General features: G+C 40.6%; 1 protein-coding gene across 1 annotated transcript in view; it reads right to left on the bottom strand.

Annotated features, from left to right (window-relative positions):
• The window catches only part of NLRP14 (NLR family pyrin domain containing 14), a 45,479-nt gene extending 41,780 nt beyond the window's left edge, over positions 1-3,699 (bottom strand). The window contains exons 1-2 of the mRNA XM_046015871.1: positions 3,408-3,699; positions 2,366-2,437 (exon numbers count right to left, since the gene is read on the bottom strand). Of these exons, the coding sequence (XP_045871827.1) occupies positions 2,366-2,437; positions 3,408-3,699 (364 nt within the window). The remainder of the gene's footprint in view (positions 1-2,365; positions 2,438-3,407) is intronic.
• Between the last annotated feature and the right edge of the window lie 17,818 nt (positions 3,700-21,517).

The raw sequence follows: 21,517 nt of genomic DNA on the forward strand, positions 1-21,517 counted from the left end.
CAAAGGGTTAGTATCCAAACTATATAGAGAACTTCTACAACTCAGGGCACCTGGCTGACTCAGTCTATGGAGCATGCGACTGAGTCTTGGTTGTAAGATCAAGCCCCATGTTGGTGTAGAGATTACTTAACATTTAAAAAAAAAAAAAAGGACGCCTACAACTAGACATCAAAAAAATAATCCAGTTAAAAATGGGAAGACATGTACATGAAAAAGTGCTCCACATCACTCAGCATCAGGGAAATACAAATCAAAACCACAATGGGATACTAACTCATGCCAGTCAGAATGGCTAAAATTAACAAGTCAGGAAATGACAGATGCTGGCAAGGACGTGCGTGGAGAGAGGGGAACCCTCCTACGCTGTTGGTGGGAATGCAAGCTGGTGCAGCCACTCTGGAAAACAGCATGGAGGTTCCTCAAAAAGTTGAAAATAGAGCTACCCTATGACCCAGCAATCACATTACTGGGTATTTACCCTAAAGATATAGATATAGTGATCTGAAGAGGCACATGCACCCCAATGTTTATAGCAGCAATGTCCACAATAGCCAAACTATGGAAAGAACCTAGATGTCCACCAACAGATGAATGGATAAAGAAGATGTGGTACACACACACACACACACACACACACACACACACACACACACAGGAATACTATGCAGCCCTCAAAAGAAATGAAATCTTGCCATTTGCAACAACATGGATGGAACTTGAGGGTATTACACTGAGTGAAATAAGTCAATCAGAGAAAGACAATTATCACATGATCTCCCTGATATGAGGAATTTGAGAGGCAATGTCTGGGGTTGTGAGGAGCAGGGATGGAAAAATGAAACAAGGTGGGATTGGAAGGGAGACAAACCATAAGAGACTCTTAATCTCACAAAACAAATTGAGGGTTGCTGGGAGGTGGGGGGCAGGGATAGGGTGGCTAGGTTATGGATTTTGGGGAGGGTATGTGCTGTGAAATGTTTAAACCTGATGGTTCACAGACCTGTACCCCTGGGGCAAATAATACATTATATATTAATAAAAAATTTTGGGGGGGCACCTGGGTGGCTCAGTGGGTTAAAGCCTCTGCCTTTGGCTCAGGTCATGATCCCAGGGTCCTGGGATCGAGCCCCGCGTTGGGCTCTCTGTTCAGCGGGGAGCCTGCTTCCTCCTCTCTCTCTCTCTGCCTGCCTCTCCACCTACTTGTGAGTTCTGTCTTTCAAATAAATAAAAAAAATCTTTAAAAAAAAATTGGGGGGCACCTGGGTGGCTCAGTGGGTTAAGCCTCTGCCTTCGGCTCAGGTCATGGTCTCAGAGTCCTGGGATAGAGCCCCATATCAGGCTCTCTGCTTAGTGGGGAGCCTGCTTCCCGCCCCCCATGCCTACCTCTCTGCCTACTTGTGATCTCTGTCAAATAAATAAATAAAATCTTAAAAAAATTTTTTTTTTAAGATTTTTTTTTTAAAATTTATTTGACAGATAGCGAGCACAAGTAGGCAGAGAGGCAGAAGAGAGATAGGGAAGCAGACTCCCCGCTGAGCAGAGAGCCCAATGTGGGGCTCGATCCCAGGACCCTGAGATCATGACCTGAGCTGAAGGCGGAGACTTAACCCACTGAGTTTTTTTAAATGGGAAATCATGAACATCTCTCCAAAGAAGACCTACAGATGGCCAACAGATACAAGAAAAGATGTTCAACATCGCTCATCATCAGGGAAATGCAAATCAAAACTATACTGAGTTATCACTCCACACCAGTCAGAATGGCTCAAATTAACAACACAGGAAACAACAGGTATTGCTGAGGATATGGAGAAAAAGAAACCTTCATGCACTGTTGGTGGGAATGCAAACTGGTGCAGCCACAATGGAAAACAGTATACAGGTTCCTCCAAAAATTAAAATTTTTGTAATTCCACCACTGGGTATTTACCCAAAGAATAGAAAACACTAATTCAAAAAGATATGTGCATCCCTAAGCTTATTGTAACAGTACTTACAACTGCCGGACATAGAAGCCCCCAAATGTTGATTGATAGATGAATGGATAGATAAGTGGTGTATGTATACAACGGAATATTACTCAGCCATAAGAAGAATGGTCATTTGCAACAACATGGATGGAGCTAGAGAATATAATGCTAAGTGAAATAAGTCAGAGAGACAACCACATGGTTTCACTCCTATGTGGAATTTAAGAAACAAAATAAATGGAAAAAGAAAAAAAAAAAGGAAAACCAAGAAACAGACTCTTAACTATAGAGAACAAACTGAGTTACCATGGGGGGGAGGGGGTGGGTGGAATAGGTAAAGGGGATTCAGAGTACACTTACTTCCAAATCTGAAAACAGAGGACACATCTACTCACCCTGCACTGTCTCCTGACCATCTTGTTCCTCCTGTGTCCTGGCATCCTCTGGCCCCATGGTCTGGGTTGTCCCTGTGACAGGTTCCAACAGGATCATGAGATTTACCAAAGACAAGGGGAGCTTTAGTGATAGCTAGAACAGGGGCTAGAATGGTCCTTGCTGGTCCAATTCTATGACATCTGGGCTTAAGAAAATGGGAACCAAGAGAGCCTCAGACTCCACAGCTTAGCTAAGGGAAAAGTGATGTGGTGTCAACAGCACTGAAGCAGGACCTCTTGCCAGGCCCTCCCACCATCCTGTCACTCTAGTCTAAGTCTGTTTCCTGTCTACCTGGACCTCCCAGGAATATGGTTAGGCTCCTGGGAAATAATGAATACAAATTTGTAGCTGTAAGGCCTTGGTAAAGAATACAAGAAAGTTTTGAGGTCTGTAATATTTCATACTTAGGAATGACAAAAAAAATCAACACGGCTTATGCCCCTTAATATTTTGCCCATTCCTCATACTTTAGCAAAGATTTTAAATCCTATTCTAAGTTATTTAAAATTTAATGCAGCCTATGACTATTTGCAGTTTAGGCAAAGGAACACTAGATGGGACAATTCTTTTTTTTTTTTTAAAGATTTTATTTATTTGTTTCACAGACAGATCATAAGTAGGCAGAGAGGCAGGCAGAGAGAGTGAGAGGGAAGCAGGCTCCCTACTGAGCAGAGAGCCCGATGTGGGACTCGATACCTGGACCCTGGGATCATGACCTGAGCCGAAGGCAGAGGCTTAACCCACTGAGCCACCCAGGCGCCCCTAGATGGGACAATTCTTATTATTCAATTCCTTTAATCATTCTAACTACAAGATGGATGAATTACCCCCAGCTAAGGAGCCAGACTGAGTAATAGTACTCAGAACCCTCCTGTCTCCTCAGGGTTTCTCAAATGATCCAACAATAGTGTAATCCCCAAATCCCTTTCATAGAACCTTACTGATGGGCCTCAGGAAGCATATCTGTCCCCCAGCCCCAGATCGGTCCCCAGCATCACTCACAGTTGATCTCTGCTGTTGCTCTCTCACACAGATCCTTCAGGTTCATCTTGCCAAAGATTTTGAGAGCCACATTCCAGGCTTGCTCCCCCGGATAATATTTTTTCATCAAATTAGCCAGGTCCTTTCGCTTGGCCTTCTTCACCTCCGCCCAGGGTATCTGGCAGTCCCTGGGCTCCACGGTCTCATTCTTTAAAAGTAACTTGAATTTATTCAATTCCTCTTTGTTTAGCTCCTCCAAATACAACAGCAGTCCAAAATCATGAAAGAAGGAAGATGACGACCCATCTGTCATCTTGCTTATGGATCAATATTCAGGCTTCAGTGAGAAAAAAAACAATCAGAAGAATATGAGTGGAACACCTGAGTGGTACAGTCAGTTGAGGGTCTGACTCTTGGTTTCTGCTCAGGTGATCAGGTTTGGGAGACGGAGCCCCATGTAGGGCTCCACGCTCAGTGTAGAGTCTGCTTAAGGCTCTGTTCCTCTCCCTCCGCTCCCCACCCCCACTGCACACTAAAATAAAAATAAATCCTTAAAGAAAAAGCATAAGAGACTCAAACTCAGGAAACAAACTGAGGGTTGCTGTGGGGGCGGAGATGGAGTGGCTGGATGGACATTGGGGAGGGTAGGTGTTGTGGTAAGCCCTGAGTGTTGTGTAAGACTGATAAATCACAGGCCTGTACTCCTGAAATAATACATATGTTAATTAAAAAGAGCTAAAGTTAATTAAAAAATATGAGTAAATATGAGTAACAGGACTGATAGAAAAATATGAGTAACAGGACTGATAGGAAAAAATTAGAAAATGAAATGCCTATAAAAATATAGATGAATTCCACAAACACATGGTGAAAGCCCCAGTGTTAGGCTCAGTACTTACTGGCCCCTGTACTACTGTCATAAAAACATTCCTCTAATGCAGATCAGTGTAGCTTTCTTCCACTTTCCCAAAGTTACCCCCAGTCCCACCACTTATGAGCCATAAGAAATGAAGGCAATTCATCTCTCCGAGCCTCAGCTGACTCTCCTGAAGAGAGGAGATCAGAATCACCCCCAGAGAACTGCGGTATGGATGAAATGAGGTAGAGTTCATCTATCACCTAGCACAGACCAGACTCCTAAGACTGGCAACCCTACCATGCCTTCTCTCCCCAAACTCACCCATACCTCAACCCATAAAACATTGTTATGGCACCCCCACCAACACACCATTACTTCTGAAACACAACTGGAATATGCCACCATCTACCTCTTTTTGTCCTGTCATCGCTGGTCACAAATCCATACACAGCCAGTGAGGGTCTGCATTCCCAGGTCACAAGCTCCTTTCACACCCACTCCCCAACACCACACATTCTGGATATGTTCTGCGTTAAAGCTCACCCAAAACTGCATTCTCTCACATCACTGACATTTTCTCACAGCAGCTCCCATGACCATGTTCCACTGCAACTTTTCATTCTGATGCTCTCACTCCTGACTGTATCAGCAAGGACTACTCAGACTTAACCCGCAGGCTCCGATAACACATTCTCTCCTAATATCTTCCAGGTAACTTAATTTCTTGCCCTCCCTCCTACTGCGACAGTTCTTCAAATACAATCAAATCCTCTTATTTTGAGGTCTGTTTTCCTCTTATTTATCAGCGTCTTAAGAGTCTTATTCGGTTTATTATTCAGTACAGGCACTTCCAGCTAATCACTTACATGGTGTCCTCAAGTGTCTCATCTCTTGAGCAACTGGCTAGAGAGACAGAGCTAGTAAGTGGTACAGACAGAACTCTGAGATCTTTCTGTCCTCCAAAATCCTTCCTCTAATCTTGCTGATGGGCATATAGAAGGAAGAGGAAGGAAATAAAAATGTATAGAAGGGGAATTTTACTTTTTTTTTCCCATTTTATTTATTTTTTCAGCATAACAGTATTCATTGTTTTTGCACAACACCCAGTGCTCCATGCAAAATGTGCCCTCCCCATTACCCACCACCTGTTCCCCCAGCCTCCCACCCCTGACCCTTCAAAACCCTCAGGTTGTTTTTCAGAGTCCATAGTCTCTTATGGTTCGCCTCCCCTTCCAAATTTTTTTTTTTAATAAACATATAATGTATTTTTATCCCCAGGGATACAGGTCTGTGAATCGCCAGGTTTACACACTTCACAGCACTCACGATAACACATACCCTCCCCAATGTCCATAGCCCCCTCCCCCTCTCCCAGTCCCACCTCCCCCCAGCAACCCCCAGTTTGGTTTGTGAGATTAAGAGTCATTTATGGTTTGTCTCCCTCCCAATCCCATCTTGTTTCATTTATTCTTCTCCTATCCCCCAACCCCCCATGTTGCTTCTCCATGTCCTCATATCAGGGAGATCATATGATAGTTGTCTTTCTCCAACTGACTTATTTCACTAAGCATGATACGCTCTAGTTCCATCCACGTCGTTGCAAATGGCAAGATTTCATTTCTTTTGATGGCTGCATAGTATTCCATTGTGTATATATACCACCTCTTCTTTATCCATTCATCTGTCGATGGACATCTAGGTTCTTTCCAGTTTGGCTATTGTAGACATTGCTGCTATAAACATTCGGGTACACGTGCCCCTTCGGATCACTATGTTTGTATCTTTAGGGTAAATACCCAGTAGTGCAATTGCTGGGTCATAGGGTAGTTCTATTTTCAACATTTTGAGGAACCTCCATGCTGTTTTCCAGAGTGGTTGCACCAGCTTGCATTCCCACCAACAGTGGAGAAGGGTTCCCCTTTCTCCACATCCTTGCCAGCATCTGTCATTTCCTGACTTGTTAATTTTAGCCATTCTAACTGGTGTGAGGTGATATCTCATTGTGGTTTTGATTTGTATTTCCCTGATGCCGAGTGACGTGGAGCACTTTTTCATGTGTCTGTTGGCCATCTGGATGTCTTCTTTGCAGAAATGTCTGTTCATGTCCTCTGCCCATTTCTTGATTGGATTGTTTGTTCTTTGGGTGTTGAGTTTGCTAAGTTCCTTATAGATTTTGGATACTAGCCCTTTATCTGATATGTCGTTTGCAAATATCTTCTCCCATTCTGTCAGTTGTCTTTTGGTTTTGTTAACTGTTTCCTTTGCTGTGCAAAAGCTTTTGATCTTGATGAAATCCCAATAGTTCATTTTTGCCCTTGCTTCCCTTGCCTTTGCCATTGTTCCTAGGAAGATGTTGCTACGGCTGAGGTCGAAGAGGTTGCTGCCTGCATTCTCCTCAAGGATTTTGATGGATTCCTTTCTCACATCGAGGTCCTTCATCCATTTGGAGTCTATTTTCGTGTGTGGTGTAAGGAAGTGGTCCAATTTCATTTTTCTGCATGTGGCTGTCCAATTGTCCCAGCACCATTTATTGAAGAGGCTGTCTTTTTTCCACTGGACATTCTTTCCTGCTTTGTCAAAGATTAGTTGACCATAGAGTTGAGGGTCAATATCTGGGCTCTCTATTCTGTTCCACTGATCTATGTGTCTGTTTTTGTGCCAGTACCATGCTGTCTTGATGACAGCTTTGTAATAGAGCTTGAAGTCCGGAATTGTGATGCCACCAACTTTGTCTTTCTTTTTCAATATTCCTTTGGCTATTCGAGGTCTTTTCTGGTTCCATATAAATTTTAGGATTATTTGTTCCATTTCTTTGAAAAAAATGGATGGTATTTTGATAGGGATTGCATTAAATGTGTAGATTGCTTTAGGTAGCACAGATATTTTCACAATATTTATTCTTCCAATCCAGGAGCATGGAACATTTTTCCATTTCTTTGTGTCTTCCTCAATTTCTTTCATGAGTACTTTATAATTTTCTGTGTATAGATTCTTAGCCTCTTTGGTTAGGTTTATTCCTAGGTATCTTATAGTTTTGGGTACAATCGTAAATGGGATTGACTCCTTAATTTCTCTTTCTTCTGTCTTGTTGTTGGTGTACAGAAATGCAACTGATTTCTGTGCATTGATTTTATATCCGGACACTTTACTGAATTCCTGTACAAGTTCTAGCAGTTTTGGAGTGGAGTCTTTTGGGTTTTCCATATATAGTATCCTATCATCTGCGAAGAGTGATAGTTTGACTTCTTCTTTACCAATTTGGATGCCTTTATTTCTTTTTGTTGTCTGATTGCTGAGGCTAGGACTTCTAGTACTATGTTGAATAGCAGTGGTGATAATGGACATCCCTGCCGTGTTCCTGACCTTAGCGTAAAAGCTTTCAGTTTTTCTCCATTGAGAATGATATTTGCAGTGGGTTTTTCATAGATGGCTTTGATAATATTGAGGTATGGGCCCTCTATCCCTACACTTTGAAGAGTTTTGATCAGGAAGGGATGCTGTACTTTGTCAAATGCTTTTTCAGCATCTATTGAGAGTATCATATGGTTCTTGTTCTTTCTTTTATTAATGTGTTGTATCACATTGATTGATTTGCGGATGTTGAACGAACCTTGCAGCCCTGGAATAAATCCCACTTGATCGTGGTGAATAATCCTTTTAATGTACTGTTGAATCCTATTGGCTAGTATTTTGGCGAGAATTTTTGCGTCTGTGTTCATCAAGGATATTGGTCTGTAGTTCTCTTTTTTGGTGGGATCCTTGTCTGGTTTTGGGATCAAGGTGATGCTGGCCTCATAGAATGAGTTTGGAAGTTTTCCTTCCATTTCTATTTTTTGGAACAGTTTCAGGAGAATAGGAATGAGTTCTTCTTTAAATGTTTGGTAGAATTCCCCTGGGAAGCCGTCTGGCCCTGGGCTTTTTTTTGTTTGGAGATTTTTGATGACTGTTTCAATCTCCTTACTGGTTATGGGCCTGTTCAGGTTTTCTATTTCTTCCTGGTTCAGTTGTGGTAGTTTATATGTCTCTAGGAATGCATCCATTTCTTCCAGATTGTCAAATTTGTTGGCGTAGAGTTGCTCATAGTATGTTCTTAGAATTGTCTGTATTTCTTTGGTGTTAGTTGTGATCTCTCCTCTTTCATTCATGATTTTATTGATTTGGGTCCTTTCTCTTTTCTTTTTGATGAGTCTGGCCATGGGTTTATCAATCTTAATGATTCTTTCAAAGAACCAGCTCCTAGTTTCATTGATTTTTTCTATTGTTTTTTTGGTTTCTATTTCATTGATTTCTGCTCTGATCTTTATGATTTCTCTTCTCCTGCTGGGTTTAGGGTTTCTTTCTTGTTCTTTCTCCAGCTCCTTTACGTGTAGGGTTAGGTTGTGTACTTGAGACCTTTCTTGTTTCTTGAGAAAGGCTTGTACCGCTATGTATTTTCCTCTCAGGACTGCCTTTGCTGTGTCCCCCAGATTTTGAACTGTTGTGTTTTCATTATCATTTGTTTCCATGAATATTTTCAATTCTTCTTTAATTTCCTGGTTGACCCATTCATTCTTTAGAAGGATGCTGTTTAGTCTTCATGTATTTGGGTTCTTTCCAGCCTTCCTCTTGTGATTGAGTTCTAGCTTCAGAGCATTGTGGTCTGAAAATATGCAGGGAATGATCCTAATCTTTTGATACCGGTTGAGACCTGATTTGTGACCCAGGATGTGATCTATTCTGGAGAAGGTTCCGTGTGCACTAGAGAAGTATGTGTATTCTGTTGCTTTGGGATGAAATGTTCTGAATAGATCTGTGATGTCCATCTGGTCCAGTGTGTCATTTAAGGCCTTTATTTCCTTGTTGATCTTTTGCTTGGATGATCTGTCCATTTCAGTGAAGGGAGTGTTAAAGTCCCCCACTATTATTGTATTATTATTGATGTGTTCTTTGATTTTGTTATTAATTGGTTGATATAGTTGGCTGCTCCCACGTTAGGGGCATAGGTATTTAAAATTGTTAGATCTTCTTGTTGGACAGACCCTTTGAGTAGGATATAGTGTCCTTCCTCATCTCTTAATAGAGTCTTTGGCTTAAAATCTAATTGATCTGATATAAGGATTGCCACGAAGGGGAATTTTACTTCTTAAGCAGAAAGTGAATTGTCTCAAAATTACATAGTAAATCAGGACTTTATCCTGCAGTAATTAGGGAGCAATCAGCTATTTTAGGATCTTGGTTTTGTGTGTGTGTGTGTGTTTACTATATTGCAGAAATATTCTAGATTATGATGTGACCAAAACAGCTTCAATAGTAATTTTTTTAAACTTAGGACTACTAAAATTGTTGACCAGATAATTCTTTGAGGGACACTTTTACGCACTGCAGAATGTTTAGCAGCAACATTACTGGCCCTACCCACTAGATGCCATTAGAACTTTCAATCTCCCACAACCGTGGGAAAGTGTCTTCAGAAATTGCCAGATGTCTCCAGGGCCTCAAATTGCCCCAGGCTGAAACCACTTTCAAAGCCTTACCCTCTATTGCTGAATATGTAACTGAATCATTCCTTCTCTAGGATGCTACCATAACAAACAAAGCAAACCAGCAGGATAGATAACTCAGGAAAAGACAATCTGATAAGATTTTATGTATGACAGAAGGAATACTATAATGAAAAAGGAAGTATTTCAGTGCAGATTATTCGGATAACTAGCAAACCATTCAGAAAAAATTAGTATCCTTACAGAATAAAGCTCTGAGTAAATCAGTAAGCCATTAATACTTCAAACCAAAGGGGGAAAATAGAGAATATTCATTTACACCTTAGGAGTGGAGGGATTTACCAGCTTGGGCACAATAAGGGAAATGAGAATCTGGACGGCTATTAGGAGATAGAGTTAACTATGTTGAAATTAAAACATTTTGTCCATAAGAAATCAAACATCAGTGGGAAATCAAAAGAAAAATAGCAAAAAATTTTATAGGAAATTTGGCAAATAGAGTTGGAATATAAATCAGTAAAAACCACTTCAGAACTGTTGACATTTAATAAAACTGTAGATATCCAATCTGACTTGGGTATTTGTTCTAATATTCTTTTTTTTTTTAAGATTTTATTTATTTATTTGACAGACAGAGATCACAAGTAGGCAGAGAGGCAGGCAGAGAGAGAGAGAGAGGAGGAAGCAGGCTCCCTGCGGAGCAGAGAGCCCGATGTGGGGCTTGATCCCAGGACCCTGGGATCATGACCTGAGCTGAGGCAGTGGCTTTAACCCACTGAGCCACCCAGGTGCCCCCGTTCTAATATTCTTGTACAATAAGAGGAATCAGGGCTTATTGGAGAAAATGCAGATTCTAGGGCTAGAGCTGAGAATACACAAGATGAGTCAGAACTTATAGTGCCAGAAAGGAAAAAGAACAGGGTAGGTCAAGAAGACATGAGCAACTGGAAAGCGTTCCCACCGGCCAAAATAACATATTGTTTTATCATAACTCAAATCAGAAAGCAAATATTCATGAGTACATAGGACATAGATAAATGACTGAATGAATAAATGGGGGGAAAGGGATAACTCTCTCTTACAGAAGAATTCCAAATATGTTACATAGATTTTCCCTCTTTCAGGAAGTAGATCTTAACCTTATTCCACTCCTCCACAGGAGTGTGGACTGTGCTTAGCAATCTATTAAGTGTGGAGACCTACTAAATATGGTCTCTGCCTGGCCATCAAGGTTATCAGTCATACATCATTGTCAATAGTATGTACCAATGATAATGATGAGAATGGTATGTCACCACTGTCCTAGTCCTCCTCTGAACCCCAAATCCTAGTCTACACATGAAGAAAACATCAAGACACACCCAAAAAGACATGCTACAAAATACCTGACCCGTACTTCTCAAAATTGTTAGGGTTATTAAAAAAAAAAAAAAAAAGGCAGGAGGCAGCACAAAGAGAAATCAAGGAATCGATATCAATCCCATTTATAATTGTACCAAAACTGGTAAGATATCTAGGAACCAAACTAACCAAAGAGGTAAAGGATCTGTATTCTGAAAACTATAGAACACTTATGAAATAAATTGAGGAAGACACAATGAAATAGAAAAAGCATTCGACACTCATGGTTTGGAAGAATATTGTTAAAATATTTATACTACCCAAAACAGTCTACACATTCAATGCAATCCCTTTCAAAATACCACCAGCATTTTCCATAGAGCTGCAACAAACAATCCTAAAATTTGTATGGAACCAGAAAGGACCCCAAACAGCCAAAGTAATGTTGAACAAAAACAACAACAACAAAAATGAAACCAGAGCTGGATATCACAATTCCAGACTTTAACAAAGCTGTAATCATCAAGACAGTATGGTACTAGAACAAAAACAGACACAAAGATCAATGGAACAGAATAGAGAACCCAGAAATGGACCCCCAACTATATGGTTACCTAATCTTTGACAAAGTAGGAAAAAACATCGAATGGAGAAAAGACAGTCTCTTCAACAAATGGTGTTGGGAAAATTGGACAGCCACATGCAGAAGGATGAAAGTGTAACCACTCATACCATACACAAAAATAAACTCAAAATGGATTAAAGACCTAAATGTGAGATAAGAATCCATGAAAATCCTAGAAGAGAACAGAGGCAGCAACCTCTATGACCTTGGCCATGGCAACTTCTGGCTCGACAGGTCTCCAAAGGCAAAAATAAACTACTGGTACTTCATTAAGATAAAAAGCTTCTGCATAGCAAAGGAAATAACAAAACTAAAAGACAACCGACAGAATGGGAGAAGGTATTTGCAATGACATATCAGATAAAGGACTAGTATCCAAAATCTATAAAGAACTTACAAAACTCAACATCTAAAAAACCCAAAAAATCCAGTCAAGGAATGGGCAGAAGACATGAACACACACTTTTCCAAAGCAGCATACAAAAGGCTAACAGAGGAGTACTTGGGTGGCTCCCTCCATTAAGCCTCAGACTCTCAGTTTTGGTTCAGGTCATAAAATCAGGGTTCTGAGATTGAGCTCCATGCTGGGCTCCACCCTCAGCAGAGAGCCTCCTTCAGATTCTCTCTCCTTTTCCCTTTCCCTTTGCCCCTCTCCTTGCTCACTCACATGTGGAGCACACACACGTGTGCATGCTCTCTCTAAAAATAAATTTTTAAAAAATGTCCAATAGACACACACAAAAAAAATGCTCAATATCACTCATCAGGGAAATACAAATCAAAACCACAATGAGCTACAACTACACATCTGTCAAAATGGCTAAAATTAACAACTCAGGAAACAACAGATGTTGGTGAGGATGCAGAGAAAGGGGAACCCTCTTACACTGTAGATAGGAATGCAAATTGGTTTAACCACTCTGGAAAACAGTATGGAGGTTCCTCAAAAAATTAAAATAGAACTTCCCTATGACCCAGCAAATTGCATTATTTATCCAAAGGACACAAAAATAGTGATTCAAAAAGGTACATGCACCCCCAATGTTTATAGAAGCAATGTTCACAACAGCCAAAATAAGGAAAGAGCTCAAATATTCATTGATGGATGAATGGATAAAGAAGATGTGATGTATGTGCGTGTGTGTGTGTGTGTCTGCACACACACACACAATAGAATATTACTCAGCCATCAAAAAGAATGAAATCTTGCCATTTGCAAGGATGTGGATAGAACTAAAGGAACCAGAGTGTATTATGCTAAGTGCAATCAGAGAAAGACAAATACTATCAGAGAAAGACAAATACTATATGATTTCACTCATGTGGAACTTAAAACAGATGAACATAGGGAGGGAAAGAAAAATAGAATAAAATATAGAGAGGGAGGTAAACTATAAGAGACTCTTAAGTATAGGGAATAAACAGGGCTGCTGGAGGCGAAGTGGGTAGGCGATGGGGTAACTTGGTAATAGGCATTAAGGAGGGCACGTGATGTAATGAACACTGGGTGTTATATGCTCTTGATGAATCACTAAATTCTCCCCCTGAAACTAATACTAAATAAAAACATAAAAATATACATTAACTTGAATTTAAATAAAATCTTAGAAGAAAAAAAAATGGCAGGAGGGAATAGGAGGACCGAGAAACTGTCCCAGATCAGAGGAGACAAGACGACCAAATGTAATAGGTATTCTGGAAAAGATCCAAGAATAGAAAAAGAACTGGGAAACACTAGTGAAATGTGAATTAAGTGTGACTTAGCTGATACTCTTAATTGCCTTAGTGGTTTCAAATCTACCATAGTAAGACAAGATGTTAAACTAGGAGAAATTGGTAAGGAGTACATAAGAACTCTTTCTGCAAATCTAAAACTATTTTATAATAAAATGCTTATTTTTTGGACACCTGGGTGTCTCAGTCGTTAAGCGTCTGCCTTTAGCTCAGGTCATGATCCTAGGGTCCTGGGATCAAGCCCCATGTCGGGCTCCCTGCTCCACAGGGAATCTGCTTCTTCCTCTCCCACTCCCCCTGCTTGTGTTCACTCTCTTGCTGTGTCTCTCTCGGTATCAAATAAATAATAAAATCTTTTTAAAAATGCTTATTTTTTAAATTGGAGATACTCAACCCTTACAGCGTAACAATGACGGTTCTCAGAATACACCCAATAGAAATGTGTGCACAAATACTAAGAGACATCTAAGAAAAGCCATAGCAGCATTGTTTGTAATTCCCAAGTACTTGAAAAGACCCAAGAGCCCACCTATGATAGAACCAGTAAGTAAACTGTGGTAAATTCATACAATGAAATCCTATACAGCAATAAAAATAGAGGATATGAAGCTACCTGCTAGGATGAATCTCACAAACATTATCAGTGAAAGAAGCCAAGAAAGAAACCCAAGAAAATTATGTACCATAGCATTCCATTTACAAAAGATCAAAATTAGGGGTACCTGGCTGGTTCAGTTGAAAGAGCATGCAACTCTTGATCTTATGAGTATGAGCCTCATGTTGGGTGTAGAGATTACTTAATAAACTTTATAAAGAGATCAAAACTGAAAAAAGAAAGCCAAACTATGCTGTTTATGGATGCATGTATAGGTGATAAAGCCATACTTTTTAAATGGGCTACTATGGAGATAACTAACTATAAAAGTTGGTTTAACAGCACCTCTGCAGGGAGGGAGGTGTTCATCATCAGGGAGATGCCCCTGGGCTGCGTGGGCACTGGCAATGTTCTTTTCCTTGACTTTGTATTCGTTTATGTGGATGATCATTTGGTAATCACTCACTAAGCTACACATTTCTTTAATGCTGTCTTCTATATGGGTTATAGTTCACACTAAAAAATGATTTTAAAAAGGTTCATATTTTCAGAAAGACATAATACAAATAGATTAGAAAAACAATAAAAGCAAATTATTGCCAAAAGCCTATTCATACAGAGAAGGAAAGAGGTAAATGGCTATCAAGTATTTCAGAAAATGTTCAATCTGGAGAGATCAAAACTAGTACAAATCAGATGATATCACTTCACAATTATCAAAATGGCAAAAATATTTAGCTGTAAAAAAACAATACAATATGATGATAGTGGAGTGGAGCAGATACTGTTAGCATAAATGTTAATAGCTACACTCTTGGAAAGCTGCGTGTCCACCTACAAAGAACATTACAAACATGCATGACTTTTCAATCAGTAACCTCCCTCTGGGAAACTATCCAATGGAAATAATCCCAAATATAGATTAAAGTTTTCTGCATAAAGGTTTTTTTTTTTAAATAGTAAACAACTGTCAAATTAAAATTCAACTTTGATTAATGAAACAGATGCATTAAAAATATGGCACATGCTGGGGCACCTGGGTGGCTCAGTCAGTTAAGTGACCATCTCTTGATCTCAGCTCAGGTCTCCATCCTAGGGTAGAGAGTTCAAGTCTCATGTTTGGCTCCAGGCTGCGTGTAGAGCGTACTTAAAAGAATTTTTTTTAAAAATATGGCACACACTTGATTAAAACTAGTTAAAAAAAAAAAAACCTCTGCATAAAAGCAGACAAAGAAAAGATACCAAAATACTAACCTTGGTTGTATTCTGGGTTTATGGCAATTTGTGACAATTTTAGAATGTATTCCTTAAGTGGAAAACCAAAAAGAAAAAAAAGGCGGCATTATCAGTTTGTCAAATCCCAATTAAGAAATGAATGCCTGTTGACCGTACTTGAATTTGGCAGGTGGGAGCTCACTGGGAACCACTGTATCGGGGGCAATTTTAGGTCGCTGCTGAGGGACAGGACTGGGAGTTTTTTAAAGCCTCACTACCGTGGGTAGAAGTGACCAGTACATGAAGCAAGCATGCGCAATTCTTTCTCGAACTTTGCTAGTTCAGAGAGAGAAACTGGCAGCGTGGAGCACAGAGTCTATAAAGTTTTTGGCTGTTTGTCTTCTGTAGGAAGAGTGGCTGACAGAAGGCACAGAGTGGAGCAACAACGGCTGAGTTCAGGTGGAGAGAATATTCTCAGACTGAAGACTAAACACCTGGTGCCAGACGGGAAGCTAAGAGGTGTGCCTGAATTTCAGCGGTTTGGTAAAAGTGAGGATAATCCTATCACCTGCCCTCAGGGCGGGTATGCACGCGAGTTATGGACCACCCTAGGTTGCAACCCGAAGTGGTCTCTCTACCCACGTGCGCACGTGTCAGCCAGCCCCAGCACGCCCGCAAAGTTCTCCATCCAGAGGCCTCCTCTTGGACCTCTGGTCAGGGTCTCCATTCCCTTCCTCGCCTTCCGTAAGAATGTGGACGCTGGGGAGACCTTCACGGGTCCTAATCTAATTTAGAGCAAGCAAAACACCCCCAGAGAAGAAGAGGGTCATTCCATACCGTGGGTCACAGAGGGCGTCCGGGGACGAAAGTTAAATCCCAGCCCTGAAAGCCACGAGCCAAAAAGGGAGGGAAAGAAACATCTCAACATACCTGCAGCTTGAGGCGAAACGCGACCTCACCCTGGTCTTACGCCCAAACTCCCGCCTCCGCCGCGCCCGGAGCAAATACGCGGAGCAAAGCGCCAGACTCGCGGGCTTAAGGGACCCTCTTTGCGCCGGCCGGGAGCCGCTCTTCCCATTGGCTGGGGCGGGGCGTCGGGTTCTCGGGCACGCCCTGCACTCAGCGCTCGGAGCTCCGCACACCTGTGGGCGAACAGCCTTCTTGCTTTTCCACTAACCGAGAACACGTGCGAAGGTGAGGGTCTGGGAGCTGGACCTGGCTGCGGAGGACCTTTCCCAGACAGGCTGACTCCCAATAAGCTGCATCCCCTTACTCATCTATGCAGTAAACCATGTAATTACTGAGCATCTACTTCGGGCCTGGCAGTCTTCAAGGCCCTCTCTAGATGGAAATAAAACATCCGAAATTCACAAGTGCATACATCTTAATAGAAACTATGAGTATTAAAGGTTTGGATTCCAAAACCATTTCTAACATGCTTATAAACATGAAAGAACATATTCATTCCATGAAAAATAGAGGAGACTGTTAGTGTAACAGTTTTAGAATCTGAGGGCTCCTAACTGTGCCTTATTAAAGTGAATTAGACCCCTGCCTTTTCATTTAATTTACATATGCCTGGCATATTTAATTTTATATAAACGCTTAAGTATTATACAACTTAGTGCCATCTTTTTTGTTTCTTTTCCCTTTTGGTTTACCCTACCATAGAAAGCAAACTTTGGGGGGCGCCTGGGTGGCTCAGTTGGTTGAGGCCTCTGCCTTCGGCTTGGGTCATGATCCCAGAGTCCTGGAATCGAGCCCTGCATCGGGATCTCTGCTCCGCAGGGAGCCTGCTTCCTCCTCTCTCTGCCTGCTCGCCTAGTTGTGATTTCTGTCAAATAAATAAAATATTAAAAAAAAAAAAAGAAAGCAACCTTTGGGAGGAAGAGCATCACTTGCCCTTTACTGCATTATCACTAAAGAAAATTCACCTTTGTTGTTTCCCTATTTTGCTAAAATTTATTTTTTCAGGGCTTCTTTGTCTTAAAACACTCAATAATAAGTGGAAAATGCAAGTCTATTTATTTAACAAGTGCTAGCAAGAAAGCATCTTAGAAAAAATATTTTAAGATGTCTCCTCATGCCATTGCAGCTGGAAGGAGAGACACCATTCTTCATAAAACTAAACTGAGAGGGTGGAAAGATAATAAAGGCAATTAAAAGCACATTTATTATATGTGGATGAGAATGGCAAAGCTCATAATTCATTTTTGTTAATTTCCTATGGACACAAAAATATGTTCTCTATACTAAGGATATAAGTTTCTATGTAACTCTTAAATCAAGATTTTTATACTATTCAATTTCTGTAGGCCCTTATCTTTTGTCTCCTAGATGTAATTCTGACACAAATGTATTGAATTTCCCCCACAGAACTGTATTTAACAAGTTCTCAGATTTGTACATTTTTGTCCTATGTATTTAGCAGATTTGATGCTATTATACTTGTTCATAAATTTGGCCTTTTTTCAATGTATAAAATCCATCTCCAATTCTGAACTTTGAATTAGTTTTCTGCAATTTCTGCTTTTTGTTTCCTTGGAAGCTTACTGATCAACCTCACAGGTGTTTCTTGTAATCAGCATATGTCTGCATTTTGTTGCTTGACCCAGTATGTCTCTGCCTTTATATAAGAAAATTCAGTCCATTCACCTTTAGCACATGGACTGAAAATTTATTGCATTCTTTATGTTACTTTGGGTTCATCATTAAATTTACATCATGGATTTCTCTGTTTCCTTTCCCATAATTTTTCTGACTTATCTCTGTCTTTAGTTTATTTGTTATTTGCTTACAGCCCTTTCTTGAACTGTTTCTTCAGATGGAAGAGATCTGGATGATAAAGACTCTGAATTCTTGCAAATCCTCAAATATTTATTTCATGAGGACAGGTGAGTATCTTTTAGCTGATGGACTGCAGCCTCTTTATTTTACCAGTCAATAGCTGCTGTTTTCTAGCTTCCAACATTACAAATGAGAAGTCTAATATTTTTTTTTCTTTTTAGATAGCTGGCCTTTCTGCCTGAAAGCTTATGAATTTTCTTTTTTTTCTTAGCATGTAGGAATGACATCTATATATGCTTAGTATGAGTTTTTACTCATTAATCCAGATGGAAATGTACTGAGTTCTTTAGATCTACAGACTCAAACCTTTAAATTTTTTTTCAGCCCAGAATTTTTTTCTATTATTTTGTTATTCATTCATTTTTTCAGTTCTATCCATTCTTTTTTTTTCCCTTCTGGGACTTCTGTGCCTGCATATTAGGTCTCATAGATCTATCCTTTAAGCCTATTAACATTTTTTTTTTATGATTTCTCTTTCTTTTCCTCTATGCTTTGGGGTATTTAAGTTATCTAGGCTACATCTTGTGTCTCAAAAGTGACCATTTCAGTTCACTTGCTGAATTGATGAATTAGGAAGATATAAGTAAATAGATACAGACTTAGACATCTTTAATTTTAAATTTCTATTTTTAAAAGTATGTATATATATATATTTAAAGATTTTATTTATTTAATTGATACGGAGAGAGAGATCACAAGTAGGTGGAGAGGCAGGCAGAGAGAGAGAGAGAGAGTGGAGGAAACAGGCTTTCCACTGAGCAAAGAGCCCCATGCCAGGCTCAATCCCAGGACCCTGGGATCATGACCTGAGCCGAAGGCAGAGGCCTTAACCCACTGAACCACCCAGGCGCCCCTAAAAATATATTTATTCACACATGTATTATATATTTGTTTTATCATTTCATTGAGGTTCATGTCTGGTTAATGGACTATTTTAAGTGGTAGTACTCCCATAGACAGGGGAAGACAAAGAGGCAAGGCAAACTTTAAGGCAGCTGGCTATTGAGTAAGAAGCATGGATCCTGCCATTTTCTTCCTGAGGCATCTGGATAAAACCCTCTTGCTTTATAGTCTACATACAATCTCTCAGACTCAGCACAGGAGACAGTCAGCTTCAGATTTTTCTTGGCCTCCTGGGAGTCAAAGAACCCCAGTAAATTTATACAGATCTCCTAAAAGGTCCACAGAACTAGGGTCTAGGCTCTTTTCAAGAAACCCCATTTTCAAGTCTGCACATGTAGGCTTTGATTTTGTTTCCACATTCTTCTTCTTCTTCTTTTTTTTTTTTTAAGATTTATTTATTTGACAGATAGAGATTACAAGTAGGCAGAGAGGCAGGCAGAGAGAGAGAGAGAAGGAAGCAGGCTCCCAGCCAAGCAGAGAGCCCGATGCAGGGCTCGATCCCAGGACCCTGGGATCATGACCTGAGCTGAAGGCAGAGGTTTTAACCCGCTGAGCCACCCAGGCGCCCCTTGTTTCCACATTCTTATCTAGCCCATGAAGAAGGGGATGAGAGCGATCCAACATTAGGTTTCTAAACCGGTGCTCTGAACTTCTGTCCGTAAGTCTCAGTTCTCTGGTTTAGGAGAAGCAGACATCAGACATCATAGGGAATAGAAGAGCTCATTACAATTCTCCCCCATGATCCACATCTAACTTTAGTAGAGAGTTTTAAAATTTATTTTATTTTTTTATTTTACTTTTCTGTAAATGACCTTATAAAATGGGAGACCCATTCACTATCTTTTATATGAAAAAGCTCTGATTTTTCCCCAGTATTTGTCAACCTTAACATGATGAAGACATGTGTTTGGGATGAAAGGTTTTAAGGATTCCAGTTGTTTGAAACAAAACTCTGGTTTCGCTTCCTTCTCAGAGTAAATTCAAAAAAAGCTTAAAATCCAGGGGACCTGGTCACATCTCTGAGATCCTCTGATACACAATGGTTTAGTCTATTAGTCTCAAAGTACATTTTAGAAAGACTATAGGGGCGTCTGGGTGGTGAAGTGGGTTAAGAAAGCATCTGACTCTTGGTTTGGCTCAGATCATGACCTCAGGGTTGTGATTTCAGGGTCATGAGATAGAGCCCCACGAAGAGTTCCACCTCAAACCCTTGATCAGGCTCTGTGTTCAGTGCAGTCTTCTTGAGATTCACTCTCCCTCTCCCTCTGCCCCTCCTGCTCATGCTCTCTATGTAAAATGTGCGCATTCAGGATCTTAACTAGAACAATTTAACCATACTAAAATCTTCATCTTACAGATGAGAAAACTGTGGGGGCAAAAGATTAAATAACTTGCCCCAAATCACCTAATGGGTAACACAACCATTTTTTAAAAAAAGAGTTCATTTATTTGACAGAGAGAGGGATCACAAGTAGGCAGAGAAGCAGGCAGAGAGAGAGGGGGAAGAAGGCTTCCCGCTGAGCCGGGAGCCCGATTCAGGGCTCGATCCCAGGACCCTGAGATCATGACCTGAACCAAAGGCAGATGCTTTACGCACTGAGCCACCCAGGCGCCCCAACACAACCATTTTTAAAGTCAGTTCTGTTAGACAGCAAAACCTGTCCTTTTTTTTTTTTTTAAGCAAAACCTGTCTTTTTTTTTTTTTTAAGCAAAACCTGTGCCATATAGACTCTGAATGTGTAAGCCAGGGAGGGGTCCACACAATGATTTTCAAAATGTGATCTTGGGAGTCATAGAAATTCAGGTGTTCATTTCCTGGTGGAGGTCAGAGGGGTAGGCCCTGGACCACTTACTGCCAAACACTGAACTATAAACATAGTTAATATATATAACTTCATATATATATATATAACTTCTTATGTGCCAGGGACCGGTTTAAACATTTCGAGGACATTAACTCAGTTAATTCTAACAACAAACTTGTAAAATAGTTACTATTATTGTGCCTTTTTTAAAGATTACACCAAAAGGTTGTCATTCAGCCAAGATCACATCATAAGTGGGTGGTATTGTCAGAATAGAATCCAAGGAGTCCCTTGCTTTTAAAGACTACTCTAAAAAGCGTTCCTTATCTAAGAGTCGAATACTACTACTGATCCAGCCTAAGTTTGAGAAAAAGTGCTTTAAGGTAATGAAAACGTTTTCCTAAGAGGACACTGAACAAGATAATAGAGGAACAAGTGGTTGGATTTCTTTCTGGGGCGCTTTCCTATTGCGCCGCCTCGATCCCACCTTGTCTTTCTCCTCTCAGCATGCAGTCTCCAGAAAAGTCCAGTACTTGGCAAGACAAGGGCGAGGAGGAAAGCGCGACCCCGCCACCGCGTCAGCAGGAGCCAAGAGGGTCCCGGGAAACAGCAACCTGGAATTTGAAAGGCCCTCTTCCCGGCGGCGCGACTCCAACCTCGAGTTTAGGGACAATGTTAGGACCATAGCTAGTGGGGTGCCTATTCTGCCAAAGGCGTGGGAAAGTGG

The sequence above is a fragment of the Meles meles genome, chromosome 8, assembly GCF_922984935.1.
Source record: "Meles meles chromosome 8, mMelMel3.1 paternal haplotype, whole genome shotgun sequence".
Taxonomy (NCBI): Eukaryota; Metazoa; Chordata; class Mammalia; order Carnivora; family Mustelidae; genus Meles; species Meles meles.